The 26,361-nt window shown below is 36.9% G+C and overlaps 1 protein-coding gene across 2 annotated transcripts in view; it reads left to right on the top strand.

Annotated features, from left to right (window-relative positions):
- The first annotated feature begins 39 nt into the window (after positions 1–39).
- UCHL3 (ubiquitin carboxyl-terminal esterase L3 (ubiquitin thiolesterase)) overlaps positions 40–26,361 on the top strand; it is a 58,306-nt gene continuing 31,984 nt past the window's right edge. Inside the window, exons 1-6 of one of the 2 annotated variants that reach the window (XM_011942853.1) lie at positions 40–233; positions 532–543; positions 10,954–11,082; positions 16,636–16,792; positions 17,169–17,254; positions 19,400–19,447. In XM_011942853.1, the coding sequence (XP_011798243.1) occupies positions 11,008–11,082; positions 16,636–16,792; positions 17,169–17,254; positions 19,400–19,447 (366 nt within the window). In that variant the 5' untranslated portion in view covers positions 40–233; positions 532–543; positions 10,954–11,007. Of the gene's footprint in view, positions 420–531; positions 544–10,953; positions 11,083–16,635; positions 16,793–17,168; positions 17,255–19,399; positions 19,448–26,361 lie in introns of both variants that reach the window. The other variant, XM_011942852.1, reaches the window with a different exon arrangement.

Below are 26,361 nucleotides of genomic sequence, written 5' to 3' on the forward strand. Positions count from 1 at the left end.
GGAGGGGGCCGGTGAGCACGCGGTCCCAGACCTGCGCATGGCGCATGCGTAGAACGCGAGCGCTCGGCAGGGCTCGGCTCGGAAGAGTCCAAGCGTGAGGGGACAGGACTGTGAATTCAGATACTGTTTTTCTCCCGAAATAGGTAATTGGCTCTTATTTTTTTCCTCCTCGACAGTATCTTAATTTAAAATATGACGCTTGACCTACGGCCCTGCAGGGAGAGGTTAAGAGGGTGAGAGGCCGGTCAATCTCTTTTTGGTGTTTAGGCGCCCCTCTTCGGGGCGGTGTGTTGGGAGGGCCCAGGTCAAGGCGCGCGTGGGCGGAAGCGGCGGCGGCGGCTGCTGCTGTCAGAGCTGGAGGGCCGGGCACAGCGGCCATGGAGGGTCAACGCTGGCTGCCGCTGGAGGCCAATCCCGAGGTGGGCAGCTTCGGGGCAGCCCTGGGCCGTGGGCAGGCGCAGAGGGAGCCGGCTTGCTGCCGCGAGTCCACGGTAGTTTGTCTCTAAAGCGTGTTCTCTGTTTCGTTTTCAGGTCACCAACCAGGTGAGTGAGGTGTCTGTCGCTCGGGACCTCGGAGTCCTTTCTGTCTGCTCGGTCCGCTTCCCTGCTGGACTCCACCTCCACGCTTCCAAGGATTCTGGGATTTAATTTCTTGAGGGCCCCTCTTGTTCGGCTTTACGCGGGTCCGCCCCTTTCAGAAAGGGCCATCTCCCTGCCACCTGGCTCCTGGAGATGCTCCCACCACTCCTCTGGTCCCATTCCGCAGACACCATGTATCTTGGGGACTCCAGGTCAGAGGTTTGGAGGGACTTTTACTCTGTATTCCTATTCCCCTTCCTTCTTCGTTTTGCCTCCTGTTAGTGCCGATTCCATAATTTTCCTACTGGTGTACCTTCTGGATGACTAATTTGCCCACACTTCCTGACTCCAAGCTTTGTAAACTCGCCCACCCAGTCCTTGTAATTTCATCCACCGCCTGCACTATGAAATCATCTTCCAATCACCTCTTGCCCCATCAAGTCACTGTTCTTCCCCGCCACGCCCCCTTTATCTTACAGTCTTTTAAAGCTGGACATTTAGTTGCTGTTGTATCAAAGAAAGCTCAGTTTAGTAGTTCCCACGCCATTCTTTGCACTCTACAGCAATTTAAGTTCCTTCTAGGTGTTGGAGGTTGGGGTTTGGGGAGGGACGAGGGAACATCTCCCACTCACTCAGAAGAACAGTAAGTGCTACCAGGTATAAACTTTTGATCTGCTCAGGTGTGCCTTATCTTACCCTGGTTTTTTTCACTCTCAACAGCTCATTTATTTTTTACTGCTCTCCTAGTTTATCATACTCCCCTTACCTCCACCATCTTCCTTCTTGTCACCAAGGAACAATTCACCGTGTTCTTAAAAAAATTGGTTTTTGGTTTTCAAAGCTTGTAGCAAATTCCCTGGACAGAGAGACATCCTTGTCTTGTTCTCTATCTTAGGGAGGAAACATTTGATCTTTCACCATTAAGTATGTTAGCTTGAGGTTTTTGGTAAATGTTTTTTAAATCGGGCTAAGGAAGTTCCTCTTTTCCCACTAGTTTGCTGAGAGTTTTTCTTATGAATCTGTGTTGAATTTTCGCAAATAATTTTTCTGCATCTCTTGAGATGATCGTTTAAGGAAGAAATAATACCAATCCTACGTAAACATAGAAGAGGGGAGACGGCCAGGCGCGGTGGCTCACGCCTGTAATCCCTAGCACTCGTGCTCTGGGAGGCTGAGGTGGGCGGATTACCTGAGGTCAGGAGTTCGAGACCAGCCTGGCCGGTGAAACCCCATCTCTGCTAAAAATACAAAATTAGCCGGGTGTGGTGACGCACTCCTGTAATTCCAGCTACTCGGGAGGCTGAGACAGGAGAATTGGTTGAACCCAGAAGGCGGAGGTTGCATTCAGCCGAGATTGCATCATTGCACTCCAGCCTGGGTGACAGAGTGAGACTCCGTCTCAAAACAACAACAACAACAACAAAAAAACAAAACACTTCCTAACTAATTTTGTGCTAGCATTACCCTGACGCCAAACTAGATAATTCATAATAAGAAAAACTGCAAATCAGTATCCCTCATGAACATGGATGCAAGAAATCCCCTACAAAATATCAGCAAATAGAATACAGCAATAAATATATAAAAAGAGTAACATATGACCAAGAGCAGTTTATCCTGGTGTTGCAAAACTGGTTCACCATTCAAAAATCAACGTGATTAGCCATATCAATAGACTAAAAAAACTTTTTAGATCATGTTAATTGTTTTAACAAACTGTAAGTTTGTGTAAGTAGGAACTTACGTCCTGTGATTCAGCTGCTAGTGGACCTTGTTCCTAGGGTGTCTTGAAAAATTATCAAACACATTCATATTTTAGGGGCACCTTTTTTAATACCAGTAATGTGAACAGGAGCTGGTGATTCTTTGGTGATTAAAATATTCATGGTTTTCTGCTTTTCAATCCAGTTGAAAGACAGTAAACAAGCAAACAAGTTATTAGCGTTTATTATAAGTACAATAAGAAAAAGAACATAGTGCTTTGATAGAGACCATCAGGGAAAATGTAATACATGGAATAGTGACAGGAGACCTTTCTGAGATGATCTAAACAGACAAACAATATTATTTAGTATATGATTTTACACTATATCTGACATGCTTTGGCATGATTTAGTTTGTTTTAAATTTAATTTTAAAAGAAATAATGTGCTTTTAGTGGGAGAATGGGCAAATATGTAAGAAGTGATTAGTTATAACTAAAACTTCTGTGGTTGTTTTATTCTCTATGTTTTAGTGGCAGAACCAAGAATAGAAGATGGATAGAAATGTAGTTAACTGACTTAGAATTTGGAGAATGAATAAACCCTAACAACAATATCCATCCCACCCTCTTTTATTTCCTCAACCTAATGAAATGGTAGGATCTTGGACTCACTCTGTTACCATCTGGTAATTGCATGTGTTGTTGTTACAATCAGTGTGAGCAAATACTGCTTTAGACTCTGATGATGCCTAGTGTTGTACAAGAATGGCCATCACATGTCTACTATATGCAGATGAGCATTAATTGTTAGACATTAGCTAGTAACCATGTGTCTCAGCAAATGTGGTAGATAGTGATTTCTCTTGTTGGTTAGCATGCTGTCAGCCCTTTTAAGGATACTGTGTCATGCTACAGGTAGGACTTAATTAGGATAAAATGAGTTAAGTGATCAAAAAAATTATTTAAACATTTTAAACTCTACTCTATTTACCTATGCATTTAAAGGGGTAAATGCAGCTTGCAGCTGATAGAAAGTTACAGATAATTAAACATCAAGAATTACAACGTTTATAGAATGTGATATAGGCAATCATTATTATTTATGACCATACTAAATCTTCATTGTGATTTTTTTTGTGATTTGAGTACAGTACAACCACATGTATATTTTACATATTGTTGTGCTTTAGAACTAATGGTTTTTTTTTTTATATGGACCCCTTCCCACCCCAAGGATGATTATTTCTACTTGTGATTTTATTGAGGAGGCAAAATATTTTCTAGCATAATATCGAAAGGGAAATAAATTTACTATAGCATAACTATTCTATTTAGCCTGTATGCTTAGAGTTAGAGAAAGAATTAGAGATCATCTGCTGGCTTATTGCCTTAATCACAATATATCATATAAATTCTCATAAGAATTCTTTAATTAGTAGATACCATTTTAGGAAAAATTCTTTGTTATCCTGTCCTCCTTGAGCTGCTGCCTTATCTGTTCTCCTTCTTTGTAAACTTTCCACAAAGAATTGTTCATAGCTGCTGCCACTGCTACCTCAGCTCGCATTCTTTTCAGTATTCATTCCTATGTAGCTTGTTTCTGTGTGTACCATTTCGTAGTAACTACTTTTGTCAAGTTTACTAATGATTGCCACTTTGCCACAGTGATCACTTCTCTGTCACCATATTTCTTGGCCTTTCAGCAGCATTTGGTAGTATAGCCCACTCCATCCTTAGTGAAACATTATCTTTTCTTAGTTTCTGTAATAATTCTGATTGTCCTCTACTTTCCTAATTGCTTCGAAGAGTCTCTGTTGCTAGATCATCTCCCTTCCAACTTCTAAGGAGCTCCTCAGCCGCTTCATCTTAGACTGCTAATCTTTTCTATGTGTTTTCTTGCCCTAGTAATGTTTTCTGTTGCACGGTTCTAATACATCAGTTGTCACATAGAAGACCCCATGTTCCTCGAAACCCTGACATTGCCACCAAATTGGACATCTGTATATTCAGCCAACTCTTTGGTATCTCCATCTGGATGTCTTATAGATACCTTAAACTTAATATGGCCAAAACAGAAATACGGATTTTCATCTTCCCATCTCTGCTCTAAACCCATTTCTTCCCTATCTTCCAAGGGCATAGCCATCCATGCAGTGTTTGAGGTGACGAGTTGATGCCATTGATTCTTCTTTCAGATTGCCATTCCAGAGAGGCTGTAGTGTCTTGATTTGATTCTTGGATTGTAATCTCTGCTTTGCTATTTACCAGCTCTGCGACCATGGGCAGTTATCTAACCTCTTTGTGCCTTAGTTCCTTAATTTCTTCCTTTCTTTTTTCCTTTTTTAAAGACAGGGTCTTGTTCTGTCCAGGCAGGCTGGATTACAGTGGCACAATCATAGCTCACTATAACCTTGGAATTCCTGGGCTCAAGCAATCCTCCCACTGCAGCCTTCCAAGTAGATAGGACTACAAGCTTGAATCATCACACCCGGCTACTTTTTGTACTTTTTGTAGAGACAAGATGATTCTGTTTCCCAGGCTGGTCTCAAATGCTTGGCCTCAAGCAATGAGTTCCTTCATTTCTTATAATCTCTTCTAATCTTGTAAGATCACTGTAAGGATCAAACAAATTACTACATGTAAAATATGTAGAACAATGTCTTGAACAAAGCATGCTCTCCATGAATGTCAGCTATTTTTAATATTCTGTTTCTCATTCCTCGGATCTAATTGATCTTAAGGACTCTTCTTGCAAAGGCTATTCCAAATATGGCTATTCCATTTCAGCTGCCCCAGTGCAAGCCACCATCATCCTTAGCTTGGACAACTATAGTAGGCGCCTAACTAGTTCTTCTGCTTCTCCTTTTGCTTCCGTAAAATCTAATTTTCATATATACCCAAAGTGGCCTTAAATAAATGAGAATCACATGTTATGACTTCCTGCTTATCATGCTCTACTGGTCTTCCAATGCTTGTGCTTAGAATATACTTAAAACTTTTTTGCTTTTTTAAACTTTTAGCTTCAGGGGTACATGTGCAGATTTGTTATATAGGCAAACTTGTGTTACAGGGATTTGTTGGAAAGATTATTTCATCACCCAGGTACTAAACCTAGTACCTAATAGTTATTTTTTCTGATCCTCTCCTCACCCTTCACCCTCAGGTAGGCTCCAGTGTCTGTTCCCCTCTTTGTGTGCATGTGTTCTCATCATTTAGCTCTCACTTACAAGTGAGAACATGTGGTATTTGGTTTTCTGTTCTTGTGTTAGTTTGCTAAGGATAATGGCATCCAGCTCCATTTCAAGTTTGTATCGTGGCTGAATGAGGAGGTACTGCCCATCTCCTTTCCACTCATGCTGTGCTGCAGTCTTTGAATGTGGAGTCTGTTCCTGCTTCAGAGTCTTTGCACTTGCTCATCCTTTGCTTGAGTCATCCACTCCTGGTTGTTTTATGGTAGGTTCTTTTCATCTGTGGCTCAAGTTCAAGTCATCTCATCAGTGAGTCTTTGAGTACACGCTAAATTAGCCTCCCAAATCTGTACTGTCATGTTTTCTTCATAGTACTTCCCATCTTGTGAAATTACCTTGTTTATGTGTATACTTGTTTATCATGTGTATCTTACCACCAGAATGTAAGTTCTGTGGGAGCAGGGATGAGTCTGAAGTATGAGAATGGTGCCTGGCTCATAGGGGGCCTTCAATAAATAGGTAGTTGTCAGATGGAAGAATGAATAGATCTTATAAACGTGCTTTCCTGATCCAGAAGATCCCGCAACATTATTTTTAATATGGTCATGAGTCCTTTGCCTATCTCAATGAGCAGCATTCTGTCTCTTAAAGTGGTTTAATTTTTTTATTATAATAATGAGAATAATATATAAGTAGAAGAATTATATTTCTTTTATTGAAACAAAATCAGCTTTCCTGTAACTTTCTCCAGTTGTCTATCATTCTTCCCATTGAAACTATAGAGTAAATCTAATTGCTCTTTAAAAAAACTCTTTAAATTAAAACAATTTGTTTCTTTTTAAGATGGAGATCACACTATGTTGCCCAGGCTGGCCTCCAGCTCCTGGGGTCAAACAATTCTGCCACCTCAGCCTCCTGAGTAGCTGGACTACAGGCATGTGCCACTGTACCTGGCTCCTAATTGCTATTTTGTGATATTACTAAAAATATCTAGGGACAGGGATCATAGTAATTTCAGTCCTCTCTGAACATGCTTAGAAACTTCAGCTATGATGTCTTCCAGAACTTTATCCTTCTGGTCACCTGCCTTTGGGCTTTCTTTTCTTGGTCATTGACTTTCATAAAACATGCCTCCCATAGTGTATTTTCTGCTGAATAATCTTTGTTGAATACAGTGGGCTATTACATTATCTTAAATGATCCTTCTTTTAAAGCAGACTAACGTTATATCACCTTTGTTGGCCAGTTTGTAGTTAGTCCATATTGAGCCTGCAGTGAAGTAAACTTCATTTTTCCTTAATCTGCACATAAAATATTTTCAGTGTTTCTTCATTATGTACATTAATAATTATTCTGTCTCTATTAAAATTTATTTTTGCTAGTTTCTACACTGCCATTTTCTCATTTAACTAATAGTTATTCTCCTAGTTCTACATTTAGCAGTTAATACTAGTTTACTGGTGTTAATATCAAGTAATTACTAGGTAAGTATAATTTTACATCATAATTCACATCATTAATAAAATAGTAACAAGGCAGAATCTCTGGCTGCCCTGAGCAGACCATTAAAGACCAGAGGAAGTGGCTTTAAGAACAAATTTGAAAGGAAAGTGAATTTTATCTATTTTTTTTAATTTATAAAATCAGAATTTTTGTTATTTGTCATATAAAGAATGAGGAAGAATTTGTTATAATGTAGGAACAGGAATGAACAGTTTTTTAAGACAGAGAAGTCTAGTTTGTGTGCAAAAACCTGGAGGGAAGAGATGCTTATAGACACTTTGAAAACTCTCAGGAGTCCATTGTGGCCAAGTTAGAGAATAAAGTACCAGAAAGATACTCTGGGCAGAGAGAAATGAAGCTGGAAAAGTAAACAGGTGCCATAGTGTTCAGAGCCTTGCATGTGAATTCTGGCAGGGACCTTGAAAAAGCACTTAACCTCCCAGACGTAGTTTTCTTATTGCCTGGTAGAAGGATACACTGGGTTGAGTGCAGTGGTTCACACCTAGTGAGCACTTTGGGAGGCCGAGGCCAGAGGATTGCTTGAGTGTAGGAGTTTCAGACCAGCTTGGGCAACATAGTGAAATGTCTCTACTAAAAAATAAAAAAATTTAGCTGGCTGTGATGATGCATGCCTGTAGTCTTGGCTACCTGGGAGGCTGAGGCAGGAGAATTCCTTCAGCTCAGGAGTTAGAGGTTGCAGTGAGCTGTTATTGTGCCACTGCACTCCAGCCTGGGCAATGGAGCAAGATGCTGTCTGAAAAAAAAAAAAAAAAGAAGATAAAATGAAACCTGCCTTGCCATGGCAGTAGAGGTGAAGGGGGTACTGCTCCTAGCGCCTCACATATAAGGGTCTCAAAATATATTTACAAATAATTTTAAATATTCTTTATCTGGTGAAGAAAATTGTCATTGGACCATGGAATAAAAAGAATAAGTTGACTAAAGATTTTTTAACAACCAAATATTATAATTTATTAATTATTTTTCTCAATTGGCCAAAATTTTAGAGGCCTTGTGAAAATTTGTTGAATTAGAGTTTTTTTTGGTTATTTTATTACTCAGTATTTAAGTTTGAAAAGCCAGAAGACTGGTGTTAGAGGTTATGAAACCTTTTATCCTGCTTGATGTGAATGGGATGCTTCTAATTAATTGTGTAGAGATGGCTTTGCAAATGCATGTATAGGTAATTATCTTTGTGAGTAGTCTGGAAAAATTTGTTTAGTATAGTTTTAAGACCATCATTTTGTGTTTTCTCCTAGTTTTGTAAATTTAAATAGAAAACATATGCATATCAGTTCTATAGATTTGTAACTTACAGCTACATATAATTATTGTAAAACTAATGCTTTTATAAAATACTAGAAAATAAAAAGGTGGATTCACGCCACCCAAGCTAACTGCTAACATTTTAGAAAATTTCCTTCCTATCTTTCTGTATTTGCATATGATCATTTCAAACAGAGGTTTTTTTTAATTGTAAAAGTAGGACATGTTAATGACTTTTTTTTTTTTTTAAAAAGAAGTGGGTGGTAAAAGTTGACCCTCTTCTCTACCCTTTCTCCACTTCCCAGAGGTAGTCTTTATAGCTGCTTTCCTTCTTTGTATTCAGATAGCTTCCAGTGAGCCTGACTCATGGCAATCTGGAGTCAGGATGTAACTACTATATTCAGTAGATATTAGTTGCATTAAACTTCTTTGTATCTATCTCATTTAATTGTTGATATGAGTAAAAAGTTAAAAAGCATGATTCTGGTTAAAATTTAATCAAGTTATGATTTTATCTACTATTTAATCATTTATTATGTCCTCAGTTTGATACTAATTGCTATCACTACAGTTGCTGCCTTTGGTTCCTAGTACTTTTTGCACTTGTTAGCTTTGGCTGACATGGAGTAGATTTGCAGTGAACTGATTTACAGTACTTGCTGATTTTGTCCATACCTTTCACTAAAATATTCTAACTGTGACTTTTAGTTTGCAGCACAGATGTAAAATTGCTCTGTTGTATGTACCATCTTGTTTTATAACTTTATAACAGGATGACTTTGGGGGTACATAAAATTAACAAATAAATTTAAATTATCTTATCAGGGTTCATGATACTTTCCCTTAAAAGGCATATTTAGGTAGTCTTCAGATTTGATAAATGAATGCTAGGGGTTTTAGATTAGGAGCCAAATGTATCTTTTCTATTTCTTTTCTTCATTATACCAAGGCTTCACTGATGTGTGTAGACATACAGATGGCTAGGTTATCTACTAAAGTAGAGATGCAATCTTTAGTTAGTTCTAGAAATATAACTTGGGTGTCTGTGATTCAACCATGTACAGTGCTAGGCAATGGGATTAAAAATATTGAATAAGACAGTTTTTTCCTTTGACTTTGCAGTTAATTTTTATCCTTTTTGGTTTTTCTATAGAATTGAATACTGAAAAAGCATAGACTAGGAAGTATGGAGGAAGTGGAGAAAGGAGCAGGAAGTAGTTTGAAGTGCTTTAGTGAACTATAAATAGAATCAAAGTGAAGAATGGATATAACAGAGGAGCCCGTTGATCTCTTCAACCCTGGACTCTTACGGGGCATATGACTTGTTGCAAGAATGAACGTAATCTATGCTGAACACATTCTTCTAAGAAAGTTTTTATAAATCAGTACATTTATTATTAAACATACCTAGAAACTTATTTTTGACCAACGATATGATTGGCAAGTAAATTATCTTCTACAAACAGAGAAATGAAGGGATAAGGACAGTTGCCCTTTAAACAAGAAGGTCTTGTCTTACAAACTCAAATGCGTTTGAGATGAATAACACTGTTTATATACGTGTCATGGCTTCCACTGGTTTTGCAAGACCTCATTTGATGATCTAAGTACATGTGATTATTCTTCACTGAGAAATGCCTATGGCACCTTTTTTGTTTGTTTTTAATTTCAAAATTTCAGATGTTAGACCAGCAAATACTATAATGTGTTCTTGAGGTAAGACACAGTGATGCATTTTTAATATGATTTTTGTTGCCTCTATTCCTTTTTTCTGTCATCTAACACTTATTTTGTAATGATGTATTTTAAAAAATTATCAACTTCTTTCAATATAAAGTTATTAATTTATTGTGAAAATGACATCATTCTCATTTTTTCTCTATGTGATAGATTAAGGTCTGACATTTTATTTTCCTGTGACATCTTAAGAATTGTAGACAAGCACTAATCTTTTGTTACAGTTATTTTGCTAGATATAAGGGAGGCAATGAAGTTAAGTAGGCTTCATTGTGTAGTAGAGGTCAGGAAGCCAGTAGTTTACTTCCTATATCAAGCATTTTCTGTTGTTCATACAATGCATTAGATGCATTTTTGGCTCATATTACTCTTTGCTCATTGATGTAGTTCATGGCCATCAATCTGTCTTTAAACCTCAGGCATCATTTTTGGTAAATAGGTAAACTATGTTGATTTTCCGATAAAATATTTATTTATTTACTGTAACTTAAATGCCTCTCCTTAAAAACCAAGTGCTGGAAATGAGTTTAACATATCAACCAAGCCAACTTGTGTGTATTTGATGAAGTCCAGGCTTATTAAATTCAATTCCAAAGAAATGGAGTTTGAAAAAAGAGGTTTTATTTCACATGTTATTAATTTTAAATGTTTGTTATGTGCTATAAATAAATGGCTATCTCTTCTCACCCTATTCATAGAAAATCTGCTTTACTACATTCTTCCCCTCTAGTTTTGTTAAAGTATAATTGACAAAAATTGTACATATTTAGGGTGTACATTGTGATGTTTTGATGTGTGCTGCTTTACTGCATTCCTACTGAATGTTGGTTACATTTGTATTTTATCCCCTTGTATGTATTAGATATAGAGTACATATTTGTTGATCATTTCCCTTTTAACACTATGTATAGTATACTAGTTTTCTTTTATCAACTAACGTTCCATTGTTTTCTTTTTCTTTCTTTCTTTTACCAGTTTCTCAAACAATTAGGTCTGCATCCTAACTGGCAATTCGTCGATGTATATGGAATGGATCCTGAACTCCTTAGCATGGTACCAAGACCAGTCTGTGCAGTATTACTTCTCTTTCCTATTACAGAAAAGGTAATTGTTAAGTAAAATAGAAAGTTTCTGGTAAATACAATTTTTGTTTTTGTCTATCTTATTTTTTGAGCCAGGATCTCACTCTTTTGCCTAGGCTGGAGTGCAGAGATGTAATCATGGCTTACTGCAGTCTCAACTTCCCAGGCTCAAGCGATCCTCCTACCTTAGCCTTTCAAGTAGCTGGGACCACAGGCATGTTCCCCCACACCTAGCTAATGCTTGTATTTTAATTTTGTAGAGCAGGGCCTCACTGTGTTGCCTGGGCTGGTCTCCAACTCCGGCTCAAGGGATCCTCCCGCGTCGGTCTCCCAAAGTGCTGGGCTTATAGGCATGAGCCACTGTGCCCAGCCCAATTTCTTTTTCTTCTTTTTTTTAATTTACAAAGTTTTTGATAAATACAATATTTAAGAACAAATGATCCCCTTCTTGCATAAAATTAGGCAATCTAGGCAGTGAAGAAATCTTAAAAATGTTTTTATTAAAGAGATGATATTTAGATTTTGATGATAGTAAAGTCCTAGGTTAGTGCTTTCAGCTTGGGTGGTTTTCTTCTTTTATAAAAGTTTGTTTGCCTCAGCTGTGTTTTGATGTCACATGTAATCACATTGTGATTTATATATTTTAGAAATTTTAAATACTAGAATAAACTTAAATACAGTTTTTTCAATATAAATAAAAAAGGAATCTCCTTTGTCTATTTTAAGTTGGTAGGGGAAACTGATACTATGGGTTGCATTACTTTCAAAATAAACTTGAATGGGAATCACTAAGCTTAAATACATTTTAACTGGCAGATTTGGGGTGTGTTGGGGATTATAAAAAGCTATTTTTTGAGCTCTGTATTTAAATTCAAGTCTACGTATTTTAGTCCTTTTTTCTAGAATGATGTGTGTGTATGTTTCTGTGTGTGTATATATGTATACGTATGCATACATATACATACATATATACGTATACATATACATACGTATATATGTATACATATATACACACGCACATATATATGCATAGTGGAGCCAGAACTTTTGAGTGCATTTTATAATAGATTTTGAGGCTATATCCTTCTGATTTTTATTTTTGAAATTAGAAACAGTGGGATGATTGCAGTAGTTATGAAAAAATGAAGAAGTAAGTGGGACGATGTGAGAGAAATATGTTGATGATTTGGCATATTTGTGCTCAGATCATCCTATTCTTCAGGGCTAAATGGAGCCAAATCCCACAGGATTTAAGACTTAGACTTTGCTTAGTCCTGGAAATTCCTGGATCATTTTCTTTATGCCATAACAAATTAGCCTCAATTCAAGGTAAATTAAATAACATTGAAAATTTTCTTTCTTCTACTTAAGGGTTCTACAAAACAAATTATTCAATAAAAGAAATGGTATTTCTTTGCATTTGCTATTCATAGTAGAGAAATTTGGAGTTAGGAATTTCTTAGTGATTGTCTTGTATTAGACCAACTCTACACAATGGTAAGGTTATGATTATTGACATTTGTAGAAGAGTTAAGACAAGAACTTAAGTTTACTCTCTTTTAATCCAATGTTATTTTTACCTTTTTTGATTACAAAAATAAGCCAACAGATAACTATCCCAGGACCCCAATTGTAATGAACAGTAAGTAATTGAAAAAAAACTCAGTTGCCTAAACCTTAGGGTTTCTTAGCTGATGTGATACAAATAGAAATTTTATCTGAATTGGAAATTTCCAAACCATTGGTTTTTTATGACATTTTTTGTAAAAAATAAATTAGATTTGATCTCTTTCAGTTAGTGAGTCATCAGTATTAAAAAGGCATATTATCCTTATTAATAGGATTTAATTTAGTAGATTATCAGAGCTAAAAAACTTTCAACTCCCTGTTGAAAGGAAGAACACAGTTCTAAAGTATTGCATAAGTAAATTTGTACTTACATAAGTAGAAAATTTATGTAAGTAAATATATAAGTAAGCATAAATACTTTACTTATATAACTATAATAACTTATAAGTAGAGAATATAAATAGCATCTACCACTTTTAGATGTCTTACAGTTTTGTAGATCCCTATTTTAGCTTATAGGTGATATATTGCAAAGTTATTAAGGAGGCTATCTAGTGCATTCTTTAGGAGCCGCAAAGTGTTTGTCTTTGAAGTTCCAATTTAGAAATTGAATATGTAGTTGTGAATGACTTAAGCAAAGGAACTGTCATGGGTACCTCATTACCCTTTATGTATGTATGTATGTATGGTATGTATGTATATATTTACTTATTTTTTGAGACAGCATCTCACTCTGTTGCCCAGGCTGGAGTGCAGTGGCGCGATCTCAGCTCACTGCAACCCGTGCCTTCCAGGTACAAGTGATTCTCCTGCCTCAGCCTCTGGAGTAACTGGGATTTCAGGCGTGTGCCACCATACCTGGCTAATTTTTTATATTTTTAGTATAGACAGAATTTCACCATGTTGGTCAGGCTGGTCTCAAACTCCTGACTTTGAATGATTTGCCCACTTGGCCTCCCAGAGTGCTGGGATTATAGGTGTGACTTACTACCCTTTAAAGTCAGTCATGGTGGGTTTTTAAAAATAAATTTTATTGTGTATATTTGAAGTTTACAACATGATACAGGATCATATACATAGTAAAATAGTTACAATAGTGAAGCAGATTAACATATCTATCATCACATAGTTACTTTTTTTGTGACAAGAGCAGCTAAAATCTACTTATTTAACAAAAATCTCTAATGCAATATAATTTTATTAACTAGTCTTCATGTTGTACATAAGATCTCTAGACTTGTTACTTGTTTTTCCTACACATCTGCTATTTTGTGTCCTTTGACCTACATCACATCACCTCCCTGCCAACCTCTGTTTCATTCTCTGTGTATTTGACCTTTTTAAAAAAAAAAAAAAATTCCACGTATCAGTGATATTACACAATATTTTTCTTTCTGTGTCTGGCTTATTTCACTTAGTATAATGTCCTTCAGGTTCATCCATGTAGTAAATGCTAGGATCTCCTTTTTCTAAGGCTGAATAATATTTCTGTGTGTGTGTGTGTGTGTGTGTATGTGTGTATGTGTGTATGTGTGTCTATATGTATACCACTTTTTCTCCCAACCAAGTACTAACCAGGTCCAACCCTGCTTAACTTCTGAGATCAGACGGGGTTGGGTACATTCGGGGTAGTATGGTTGTAGACTATACCATGTTTTTATCCATTTAACCATCTATGGACATTTGGGTTGTTTCCATATCTTGGCTATCGTGAGTAATGCTGCAGTGAACATGGAAGTGCGGATATCTTGACAAGGTAGAGATTCATCTCCTTTACAAGGTGATTCTTCTCCTTTGGATATGAATTGCTGAGTCATATGGTAGTCTATTGTTAATTTCTTTAGAAATCTCCATACTGTTTTTCATAATGGCTGTACCAATCTGCATTCTGACCGACAGTGCACTTGGGTTCCCTTTTCCCCACGCCCTCACCAACATTTATTATTTCTTTTTGATAATTGCCATCAGTGATAGTGGGTTTTCTTTTTTATTATTGTTGTTGTTTGTTTTGAGACAGAGTCTTACTCTGTTGCCCAGGCTGTAGTGCAGTGGTGTGATCTCAGCTCACTGCAACCTTTGCTTCCCGGGTTCAAGCAATTCTCACCGCTCAGTCTCTGGAGTAGCTGGGATTACAGGCATGTGCCACCACACCTGGCTAATTTTTATATCTTTAGTGGAGACGGTGTTTCACTGTGTTAGCCTGGCTGGTCTTAAACTCCTGACCTCAGATAATCCACCTGCATCAGCCTCCCAAAATGCTGGAATTACAGGTGTGAGCTACCGTGCCCGGCCAATGATAGTGTTTTGAATATGTTCTTTGTGATAGTGCAGTCCAGCCAGTAAATCATAGGCAAAGAGGCTATAAATTTATTTCTCTCTGATGTTTATGTCTCTTGGCCTTAAGATTTTTTACTTTTTGATCTACAATTTCTTTTTTTTCCTTTACTTGCTTTGTATCATTTTAGGACTTTTTTCCTACACATTACATCTTGAAATTATCAAATCTTATTTTGCTTTGTCATCAGGAACATTAACAACAGACTAAGCTGTAGAACTGTAAACTTTTCGGCATAAGATTGTAATATACTGAATCTTTCTAGTTTTTTATCAAACTTACTTTTCATTCTGAAAATGTTACTTGAAATGTAATTTAGAACCACAATAATAAAATTCATATTTTGAACATAGATACATTTGTTGTTAGAAGCAGTTTATTATTTTTTTCTCCTATAGGCAAGAGATAAAAGAAGCAGTTTCTTAACTACTTGTAGGTTTGCTATAGACATCGTTTGTTTCTTTTATTGCAGGGGATCAGGAAAATAGTTCTGTAAGACTAGATAGTAAATATTTTCAGCTTTGCAGGCCTTAAAGTCTCTGTTGCAACTATTTGACTTTGCCTTGTAAACAGCCATAGACAATACATAATGAAATTTTACCTAAGAAAAGAGGCAGTGGGCCAGATTTGGCCTGTAGTCTGTCATTTGCTGACCCCGTTCTATTAGAAGCAGAAAGTTATGGGAAAACTATAAACAAAACAATAGAATCATCTTTCTTCTTCCCACCTCACCAATTTTTTAACCTTTTTGCTATTTTTTACTCTTTCTTACTATTAGGAAACTGAGATACAGAGACATTAAGTAATTTGCTAAAGTCACACAGCTAATAACAGCTGAGCCAGGATGTGGGCCCAGGAAGTCAGCTGTAGAGCCCACATTTTTGATGCTTATTATTATACCCTATTGTTTTTATAACCAGTTATTATAGATAATGGTTAGTGTCAGTTATAGATTATATAATGTGAATTTTATAAATATGCTATGATTTTCCAAAAGGAAAAATATTTTTGCCAATGATAAACAATATAGAAATGTTACAATTAGCAAATAAAAGTTCTCCAGTAATCTCTTGGCCCAAAGATAACCTGTTAAGTTTTTGCATACCCTTTCAGACTTTCCAATCTGTATATACATATTTTAAAAACAAATGGGAATTGTTATTAATACATACTGGCCTATAACCACACTTAATTGTGGACAAAGTTCTAAATCAGAATATGTAAATCTAGTGTGCTTTATAGTATTCTATTATGATATGCCATAATATATGTTAACCAAATCTCCATTGATGGATATTTAGAATTTTTTCCAGTTTTGTACTCTTAGAACTATATATATCATTTTAAAGATTATGTCTTAGACCAATTTCCTACAAAGGAAATTGCTTATTGGAGTGTATGAGAATTTAAAATGTTAATACATATTGCCATATGCCCAGTAACATGATCGTACAAGTATATGCTTTTAATAATAGCATAGGAGAATGCCTTTTTGCCCATACCTTCACCGGCTATTTTCAGTCTTTTATCAGTCTGGTAGGTGATACATTAATTATTTTAAACTCTTTTTATAAAAATATTTTTTATCATTTATATTTTTTCTTTTACAGTCTGAGTTTTTTAATGTTATTTTCCACATATACACTATTGACTTTTTTTTTTTTTTAACAGTATGAAGTATTCAGAACAGAAGAGGAAGAAAAAATAAAATCTCAGGGACAAGCTGTTACATCATCAGTATATTTCATGAAGCAAACGATCAGCAATGCCTGTGGAACAATTGGACTGATTCATGCTATTGCAAACAATAAAGACAAGATGCACTTTGGTAAATGATTTTTCATTACTGCATTCTTTTTGCCCTTAATATATAAGTTACTTTCATTGAGCAGTAGGTGGTGCTCTAATTCTTTCTTCAAACTATAAAATAAAGCATTCCCCACTTCTTTTATGATGGGAATGTATATACTGTTAGAAGAAATATTAATCCTTCTCAGTCTTTTATATTGTTGACTAATAGAGGTTAAACAAATGAACAAATATTAATAATGTAAGGCTTATCATTTATAACATGATCCTTACATTTCTAACTTACCAGTGAAATAATTTAACCTGAAGAATAGTAGCATACTTCTATTATTTTCATATATTGGTCTCTCTGCTATATCAAGCCTTTTTAATTTTATCTTCTTTCATATTCTCAGAATCTGGATCAACCTTGAAAAAATTCCTGGAGGAATCTGTATCAATGAGCCCTGAAGAACGAGCCAGATACCTGGAGAACTATGATGTCGGTACCTTCTTTCTGTTTTGATCTCATATGTGGACAAAGTTCTGTGGGATTGTAGATGTGTTTGGGGGTTTTGTCTTGAAACCATAGTTTTGAGCAATTATGGATTTTATTGTATCCATCAAGAAAAGCCTTTTGTACTTTTCAGATAACTTTGAAATATCCATAAATGCTGATAAGTTGACATTTCTTTTCTGTGTTCAGAGCTGACTTAATGGATAAAAGCAGTTTGATTTACAAATTTTTTTTTGAAATGGAGTCTTGCTCTGCCGCCCGGGCTGGAGTGCAGCAGTGCCATCTCTACTCACTGCAAGCTCTGCCTCCTGGGTTCAAGCAATTCTTGTGCCTCAGCCTCCTGAGTAGCTAGGATTTCAGGTGCGTGGCACCACACCTGGCTAGTTTTTCTATTTTTAGTAGAGACAGGGTTTTGCCATGTTGGTTAGGCTGGTCTCGAACTCCTGGCCTCAAGCAGTACCTCCATCTCGGCCTCCCAAAGTGCTAGGATTACAGACATGAGCCACTGTGCCTGGCCTTGATTTACAAGTTAATAAAAGATCTTATGATTGACTATTCCTTACCATTCCCTCCCTAAAATAAATATATACCTGCCAGTACGCTATGTATCTTTTACTGGGAATTTGGAACAAGGCTGAAGATGAAAGGAAAAAGCAAAGGTTTAAAGGTAGACGTTAGACCATACTGTGGCTATTTTATCAATGTAATAACCAGGCCACATAAACTAGGGTATATATATAATATAGGTTATATTTAATTCAGGTAATAGTGATTGTACCACTTCATATAACTGTTCTGAAATTGTTTTTAAAATTTATTACTTTTGGAATCAATTTTTCTTTTGAAATCTTTTGACTTTTTAATAACGTTATTAAATAGATTATAAATTCTTTGAAATTAGGCATATAGTCTACAAATTATTTGGCTAGAACAATGCTTTATGTAGAATTTGTGCCTGATAAATTAATTGGTTTGATTATGTTTTTATGCATTCCAATATACTTTGAGAATTTTAAATTGTTTTTTTCTTTAAAAAAAACTGGAGACTTCATAAAACATCTTTTATTATACATAAAAATGAACAACATGAAAATCAGTAATCTTACTAATGAGAGGTAGATAAACATTAATATATTTTAGGGAGTGTATGTATATACACAGTTTTTTAAACAAGAATTTGATCATACTGTAATACTGTTTTATAACTTGCTTTTTTCACTTATCACAAACGTATTACATACCAGTAAGTATATATTTGATATTATTTAATGGCTGCATAGTTTCCATTATGTAGTATTGTATTTCACCAATAAATTATTGTTAGAAATTTAATAGTTTTTCTTCTTTTTCACTATTTTAATAAATACTGCAAGGTACATCATTGTAGCTAAATCTTTGTAAATATCCTTAATTATATATAATTATGTAGAATTATATGTAAATATATAAACTCCTAGAAGAGAAATTGCTGGATAAAATAGTTTGCATGTTTTTAAGGCTTGGATATTTATTTATTGCCAAATTGCTGTTTATAAAGATTGTACTTTCACCTGTAATTTACTATTGTGCCCATTTCTCTGGATGTTTGCAAATAGTGGGTACTGTAAGAGTGGTTTATTTTTTAGTTCAGGACACTAACTTCTGTAGCTTCTGATAAATGCATGAGTTGTGCTCCACATTTCTCAATTGCTGACTGAAACTGCATGATTAAGCATAAATACAACCAGAGCTGCAGAGGAGCATGGAACCTGGAGAAACAGATGAGATAAGCTTCTTTAGTCTCTATCTGTGAAATGCTTACTTTATTCTAGTCTCAATTGAATAAAATGTTAAGTGTTAGTTCTAACAACTGAATAAGTTAAATGGCCCCTACTTACAGCCTAGAAATTACAAATAATCAGATATTCAATTTCCTAAGTTTTCAGAGATTTGTGGGTTACACAGTACAGTAATTCATTTGATTACCCAGATATCATTCTTAAATATCTAGTACTAAGCTGTTCTTAAATTTCCTTCAGTTTGTTGTTTCTTTTAGAAGACTTTAGGTGTTAAAATTTAGCTTTGTTGTTTTCATTTAAAAAGTTGGGTATAGTCATTTTTTTCCAATGAATACCTTTATTCTTATTACAGGCCATCCGAGTTACTCATGAGACCAGTGCCCATGAAGGTCAGACTGAGGTATTTCACATTTTTTCTAAATTTTTCTTGCTATGTGTAAATTTAACCATAGTAGTATTATTATAGGACATAGAGTTTTAGATAGTTACCTGGCTTTTTGTTTTTTCCTTTGAGAGAATTTGCTTAAGCAAAAGCAGTCATAAAGTAGCAAAAGAACATGTTTTGACAAACTGTTAAGATGCTGCTGTCTGCTGTTTCAGTTCATCTAATCATTTAGAGATAATGCAGATTGTGTGCTGTTTGTGCAGCTTACACAGTGGCCTGTGTCTTCCCTATCAGATTCCTTTGACTTCCAACTATTTTGAGACAAATACCTGCACTATTGTACAGTTAAATAGCCTGTGTCTTTCTTATGTCCTGCTTCCAGCAGAAAACCACATCATTTTCTTTGCTCAATAAATTTGTTTGAGGGTAAAGTAATGATCTTTACCATCTTTACCGTGTTAGCTAGTTCAGCTGGGTGGCTTTTCCTTTCCTTCTCTTGCCTCTTTTTTCATTTATTGGTTTCTTTCGTTTTTCCTTCCATCTTTTCTTTCTTGCCTTGCCTCCAGCCCTGGCTCTGTCACTCTAAGAGGAAGTTTGCCAGAAGGTATTTTAGTCAAAAATAATTTAAAGCTGTTTGGTATGTTTATAGCACATTTAAGGGTTAATACCAGAGAATTAGAGGTTTTCTTCTTTCTTATCCCATATGTGACTCGAAACCCCACTTTTTTTTTTTTTGTGAGACGGAGTCTCACTCAGTTGCCCAGGCTGGAGTGCAGTGGCGTGATCTCGGCTCACTGCAAGCTCCGCCTCCCAGGTGCACGCCATTCTCCTGCCTCAGCCTCCCGAGTAGCTGGGACTACAGGCGCCTGCCAGCATGCCCAGCTAATTTTTTTGTATTTTTAGTGGAGACGGGGTTTCACCGTGTTAGCCAGGATGGTTAACGATGGTTACGAGGTCAGGTCGATCTCCTGACCTCGTAATCCGCCCATCTCGGCCTACCATAGTGCTGGGATTACAGGCATGAGCCACCACGCCTGGCCGAAACCACACTGTTTCATGTAAAAGAGGGCATTGCCTTTATACTTAAAAAAAAACTTGAAAAAATACTTGATTTAAAAATCATTGATTTTGGCTGAGCATGCTGACTCACACCTGTGTAATCCCAGTGCTTTGGAAAGTTAAAGCAGAAGGATCACTTGAGGCCAGGAGTTTGAGACCAGCCTGGGCAACATAGCAAGGCTCTGTCTCTAGAAAATGTAATAAAAATTAGCCAGGTGTGGTGGTGCACGCACCTGTAGCACTAGCTACTAGGGAGGCTGAGGTGGGAGGATAACTTGAGCTCAGGTTATAGTGATCTGTGATTGCACCACTGCACTCCAGCATGGGGGACAGAGCAAGACTCTGTCTCTATAAAATATATATATATATAGGTTGCTGTTAGGCGCTGCTTTCAAAGGTGTGGATTATTGTTTTTGACTAAGTTCATCCATATGCAAACACATAAGAGGCCCGTCTAAATGTTTTTAACAGCAGATTGGAAATTCATGAAATGCTGTTTTGTATTGCTTTATATGATCCTGAATATAATAATAATCTTCACTATGCTTTGATTTTTTGTTTGCAAATTTATAGTGTTAAAATTGGTGATGATGAGGATCAGCATAAGTTTATTGTTAAGACATGAAGACAATTACGGCCGGGCGCGGTGGCTCACGCCTATAATCCCAGCACTTTGGGAGGCTGAGACGGCAGATCACGAGGTCAGGAGATCGAGACCATCCTATCTAATGCGGTGAAACCCCGTCTCTACTAAAAATACAAAAATTAGCCGGGCGTGGTGGCGGGCGCCTGTAGTCCCAGCTACATGGGAGGCAGAGGCAGGAAAATGGCGAACCCGAGAGGCGGAGCTTGCAGTGAGTGGAGATCGTGCCACTGCACTCCAGCCTGGGCGACAGAGCGAGACTCTGTCTCAAAAAAAAAAAAAAAAGAAAAATAAAAAGATATGAAGACAATTATTTGTAATAAAGCAATTAAATGCTTTAATACATATTAACTACAAAAAATATTTATTTTTGCCATACTTCTCTTGCCCCCTTTTTGGAGTTTTGTCCAAATTATGGATTTACATTTAAACTTCTTTTTAAATGATCTTCATGTCTCTTTTTTCAGACCTAACCGCCTTCATTCTTTCCAGTCTTGGATGCCTGTTAGACATCATCTGAATGACCCACTGTATTTTAGAATGCACTTTTGTTTGAGCTTATTATCTATATCTTAACGTTTTTCTTCCCTTTATTGTTTCTGTTTCTTACAGTAGTTCCACCATACTTTTTCCCACTGTAACTAATGTAGTACAAATTTGTTAACTTCTGGTTTAGAAGATCTGCTTTTTATGCAGATTCCCAGTTTTTATTCCAATTCTCATTCATTTTCACACAATTCTGCTGGATTCCCTTTCCCGAAGTGTACCTGAATCATTTGGCTGCTAAAATTTTTCTAGGGGTTTCCTAGTGCATACAGCAGTAATTCTCAAGGTGGAATGCAGATAGAAGTTAGGATTTTCTGAAGGGCTTTTTTACACTACTGTGTACTCCCATAAGAATTAATCTTTTCTGCTCCTTTCCCATCTCCCACAGTTTAGAAACACTACTGGAGTGAGCCATATTTTTTCTATATATTATAACCCTAAAATGTGTCGGAGTGAAAAAAAACAGTGTTTGAGAATATGATTGCTCAAGCCTGTGCAGTCAGTTCCAGGCTCTTTAACCTAGCTGCATTCAGGTTTTCCTAACCCTGTTTGTCTGTCTGTCTGTCTTTCTTGCTTGCTTGCTTTCTTGCTTTCTTCCTTTCTTTCTTTCCTTTCCTTCCCTTCCTTCCTTTCCTTCCTTTCTTTCCTTTCTCTCCTCTCCTCTCCTCTCCCCCTCTCCTCCTCTTCTTTTCTCCTTCCTTCTTTCTTTCTTTCTTTCTTTCTTTCTTTCTTTCTTTCTTTCTTTCTTTCTTTCTTTCTTTCTTTCTTTCTTTCTTTCTTTCTTTCTTTCCTTTCTTTCTTTCCTTCTTTCCTTCCTTCCTTCCTTCCTTCCTTCCTTCCTTCCTTCCTTCCTTCCTTCCTTCCTTCTTTCTCTCTCTCTCTCTCTCTCTTTCTTTCTCTATTTTAACTTGTTTTTCTAACTTTAAGTATTCCTTTTTAGCCATCCCTTATTTCCTTATTTTATTATTGCTATTCTTCTTGCAATACTGTTTCTGAAAATATTCTTTCCCTCAATCTCTTGCTTCTTACTTCTATCCATTCTTCAAGACTCGGCTTAGTATGATCTTCAGCATGAAGCAGTTCCTGATTATCAGAACTGGATGTATTTTATCCTTTATATGAACTCTTTATATGACTACTCCAACTATTTGCATTTTAGCTACTTCATATTCTCTTTCATTTTTTAAGCTGTGCATTTTTTTTCACATTTTAAAAACTCTAAAATTAGAATGTATGTTACAGTTGATGTCATAGTTTAACTTGGCGTTATTCCCATCTTAGTGGTTCACAAAATGGTGTGTCATGTAACCAGTGGCGCCTTAGTGTGTTGAAGTATGGTATCATATCTCCCTTTCTGTGACTCTTAGGCCTAGCATTGACATCTGATTCATTTGTGCATGTTCCAAATTATCCCATACTGTTCCTTACACACAAATACAACACATGTATGTGTATTAATTAACCAGAATTAGCTCAGAACTGTCCTTGGTAGTGTAAGAAATTAAAAAAAAGTGGGGGATGGGGGCGGCAAATATTAGTTTTCTGTAGTCCTCAGAGTAAACAAAACATATCCATTAGCCATTGTTTCCGAATAGGACAGTGTTAACATTTTGGAAAGGGTTCAATTCTTTTTGTGCGGGGCTGCTTTATGCACTCCAGGGTGGAATATACTGACCTCTAGTTGCCATATGTTAGTGTCTTCCAGTCACTGAGAGAACAAAAACCTGCACTACACGTTTCAAAATCCAGTTGTCATCTGACTTTAAATTCCTGCACCAGGAACTTTTAATATTTCTCTGATCATCTCATTTAAGATTCATCTCCTGGCTGGGCGTGGTGGTCACGCCTGTAGTCCCAGCACTTTGGGAGGCCAAGGTGGGTGGATCACCTGAGTTCAGGAGCTGAAGACCAGCCTGGCCAATATGGTGAAACCCCGTCTCTACTAAAAATATAAAAACCAGCCGGGTGTGGTGGCATGTGCCTGTAATCCCAGCTATTCCGGAGGCTGAGGCAGGAGAATTGCTTGAACTTGGGAGGCAGAGGTTGCAGTGAGCCAATATCCCACCACTACACTTTAGGCTGGGCGACAAGAGTGAGACTCTGTCTCAGGAAAAAAAAAAAAAAAAAAGAGTTATCTCCCGTCTATGGGCTTAAGAGTGTTCAGTGTATTATTATCTCCATTGCTGTTTGTATTCCAGCCTACTGAATTTTTTTTTTGTCAGTTCCTACAAAATACCTAGATCTTTCCTGTCTGTATTAGTCTGCTTGGGCATTTATCTCAAATTATTACCAGGTGACTTTAACAACAGAAATTTATTATCACACAGTTCTTGGGGCTGGAAATCCAACAGCAGAGTGTCAGCAGAGTTGGCTTTTACTGAGATGTCCCTTCCTGACTTGTAGACTACCACCTTCTCACTGTAGCCTCACATGGCCTGTCCTGTGTGTTCATATGGAGGGGGCGTGGAGAGAGAGCGGGAGAGAGAGGGAGACAGATCAATCGACTAATATCACTTCCTCTTCTTATAAGGATATCAGTCCTATTGGATTAGTGCCCCATTCTTATGACCTTACTTAACATTAACTACTTCCTTCCATGCCCTGTTTTCAAATATAGTCACGTTGAAGGTTAGGGCTTCAACATATGAATTTGGCAGAGGGGACACAATTCAGTCCATAACACCATCTTTGTGCTTTCTAATGATGCAGTATACTTCTGGGTATACCACTTCTCTTTGCAGAGTTGGAGACTTCTCATCTTTCAGGTCTCATCTTAAAAGTCACTTTTCAGGCTGGGTGTGGTGGCTCACGCCTGTAATCCCAGCACTTTGGGAGGCTGAGGCAGGCGGATCACAAAATTGGGAGATCGAGACCATCCTGGCTAACACGGTGAAACCCCGTCTCTACTAAAAATACAAAAAAATTAGCCAGGCGTGGTGGCACACTCCTGTAGTCCCAGCTACTCGAGAGGCTGCGGCAGGAGAATGGTGTGAAGCTGGGAGGTGGAGCTTGCAGTGAGCCGAGATTGTGCCACTGCACTCCAGCCTGGGTGACAGAGCAAAACTCTGTCTCAAAAATAAAAAAAAAACAAAAAAAAGCAAAAAAGTCACTTTTCAGAGAAGCCTTCTTTCATCACTGTTAATTAGGTTCTTCTGTCTTATTTTCTGTCATAAAATCCTGTTTATTTTCTTCCTGGCACTTTAAAATAGTCAATAATAAGTTATTTCTTCCTTGTGTATATTTGTTTTTGCTGCTAACTAGAATGTAAGTCCCATGATGGAATAGGCCTTGTTTGTCTGTTCACTTTGAATCCCCAAGACAAACTGGACATATATAGGCATGTTTAAGAATTATATAGTTTGAAGGTAAGAGCATAGGATATAGGTTTGTATACTGACTCCACTGCTTATTAGCTTAGGCAGGATACTTTCTTCAGCACAAAATAGAAATAATGGCATTTACCTTATGGGATTGTTGTGAAAATTAATGAGTTGATTATATAAACTACTTAGAATAGTACCTGGCATTTAATGGGCATTCAATAAATATTAGGCAGTAATTTTATTTACTGGCATCCAGTAAAATGAATCTGAATGGCAGAAGATGAGGCTGAAGTAATAGGGTGAAGCCATATCGGGGGGGCTTGGATTTTATAAACTGAGAACCACCAAAGATGGTATATTTACTTTTCAACCTATTGAGTTTAAGGTGAGTTTTTTTGGGTCATGTGTGTAGGAGTCTAGAGCTCAGGCGAGATATCCAGAGTCTTCAGTCTTTGGGTACTAGTTAGAACCCTGAGAATTCTACAGAGGGAGAATAGCGGTAGACCAACAATAAATCCTTGGGGCATGTAGGTGTTGAAAGAGTGGGTAGAGGAAAAGGAGCCAATAATAATATAGTGTAATAACAAGTAGAATCATCACTGGCATCATTGGTACTCTCTGTCAGAATGTTTTCATGGGAATGGAGGAGGCAGGAGCCTTATTGCATGCTGAGATTTGTAGACTAAATGAGAAATCTATAAGTTGAGTCACCAAAATACAGTAGTCTTTTCAGAAGATTGGCCATAGCATACTGCTCTAGAGTAGTTGTTTACTTACGTACTTTTCTCCATCCCACTGTGATTGTCTGGTAGATCGGCTAATACAGAAATCTGAACAGTAGCCCCACCTCACTTACGCTTCATTAACTTACACTGAAAGGTATTGCTTTCATCTTTCACTTAAGAGTAAAAACAAAAGAAGAACAATGGGATATGAGGAATCAATGAGGAAATTAAATTATTAGTGGCAGACAGTGTTTTCTTTTTTTCCATTGATTTTCACTTGCTACAACCACCATTTTATGCTTTGTTCTAGATAGAATAAAATAGTGTTATTAGAGTTGCATCTTTTGGGTAGTGCTACAGAAGTTTGATACCTGTCATTTAATTCCAGTACCAGCCTTATGAGGTATTACCATTGTCCTCTTGTCCGCCTTCTTTAGATGAAGCAATTGAGGCACAGAAGGTTTTAGTTACTTTCCCCAAGGTCACATATCTACTAAGTGTTAGAGCTAGAATTTGAGCTCAAACTGTCCGACTGCAGAATCTGTCTTCCTCCTAGTTCCTCTGTCTTCCTCCTGTCACCTCCACCTTCAAACAAACAAACTCTTTCTTTCTTTCTTTCTTCCTTTCTTTCTT

This window comes from Colobus angolensis, unplaced genomic scaffold, assembly GCF_000951035.1.
Source record: "Colobus angolensis palliatus isolate OR3802 unplaced genomic scaffold, Cang.pa_1.0 Scaffold211, whole genome shotgun sequence".
NCBI classification, from domain to species: domain Eukaryota; kingdom Metazoa; phylum Chordata; class Mammalia; order Primates; family Cercopithecidae; genus Colobus; species Colobus angolensis.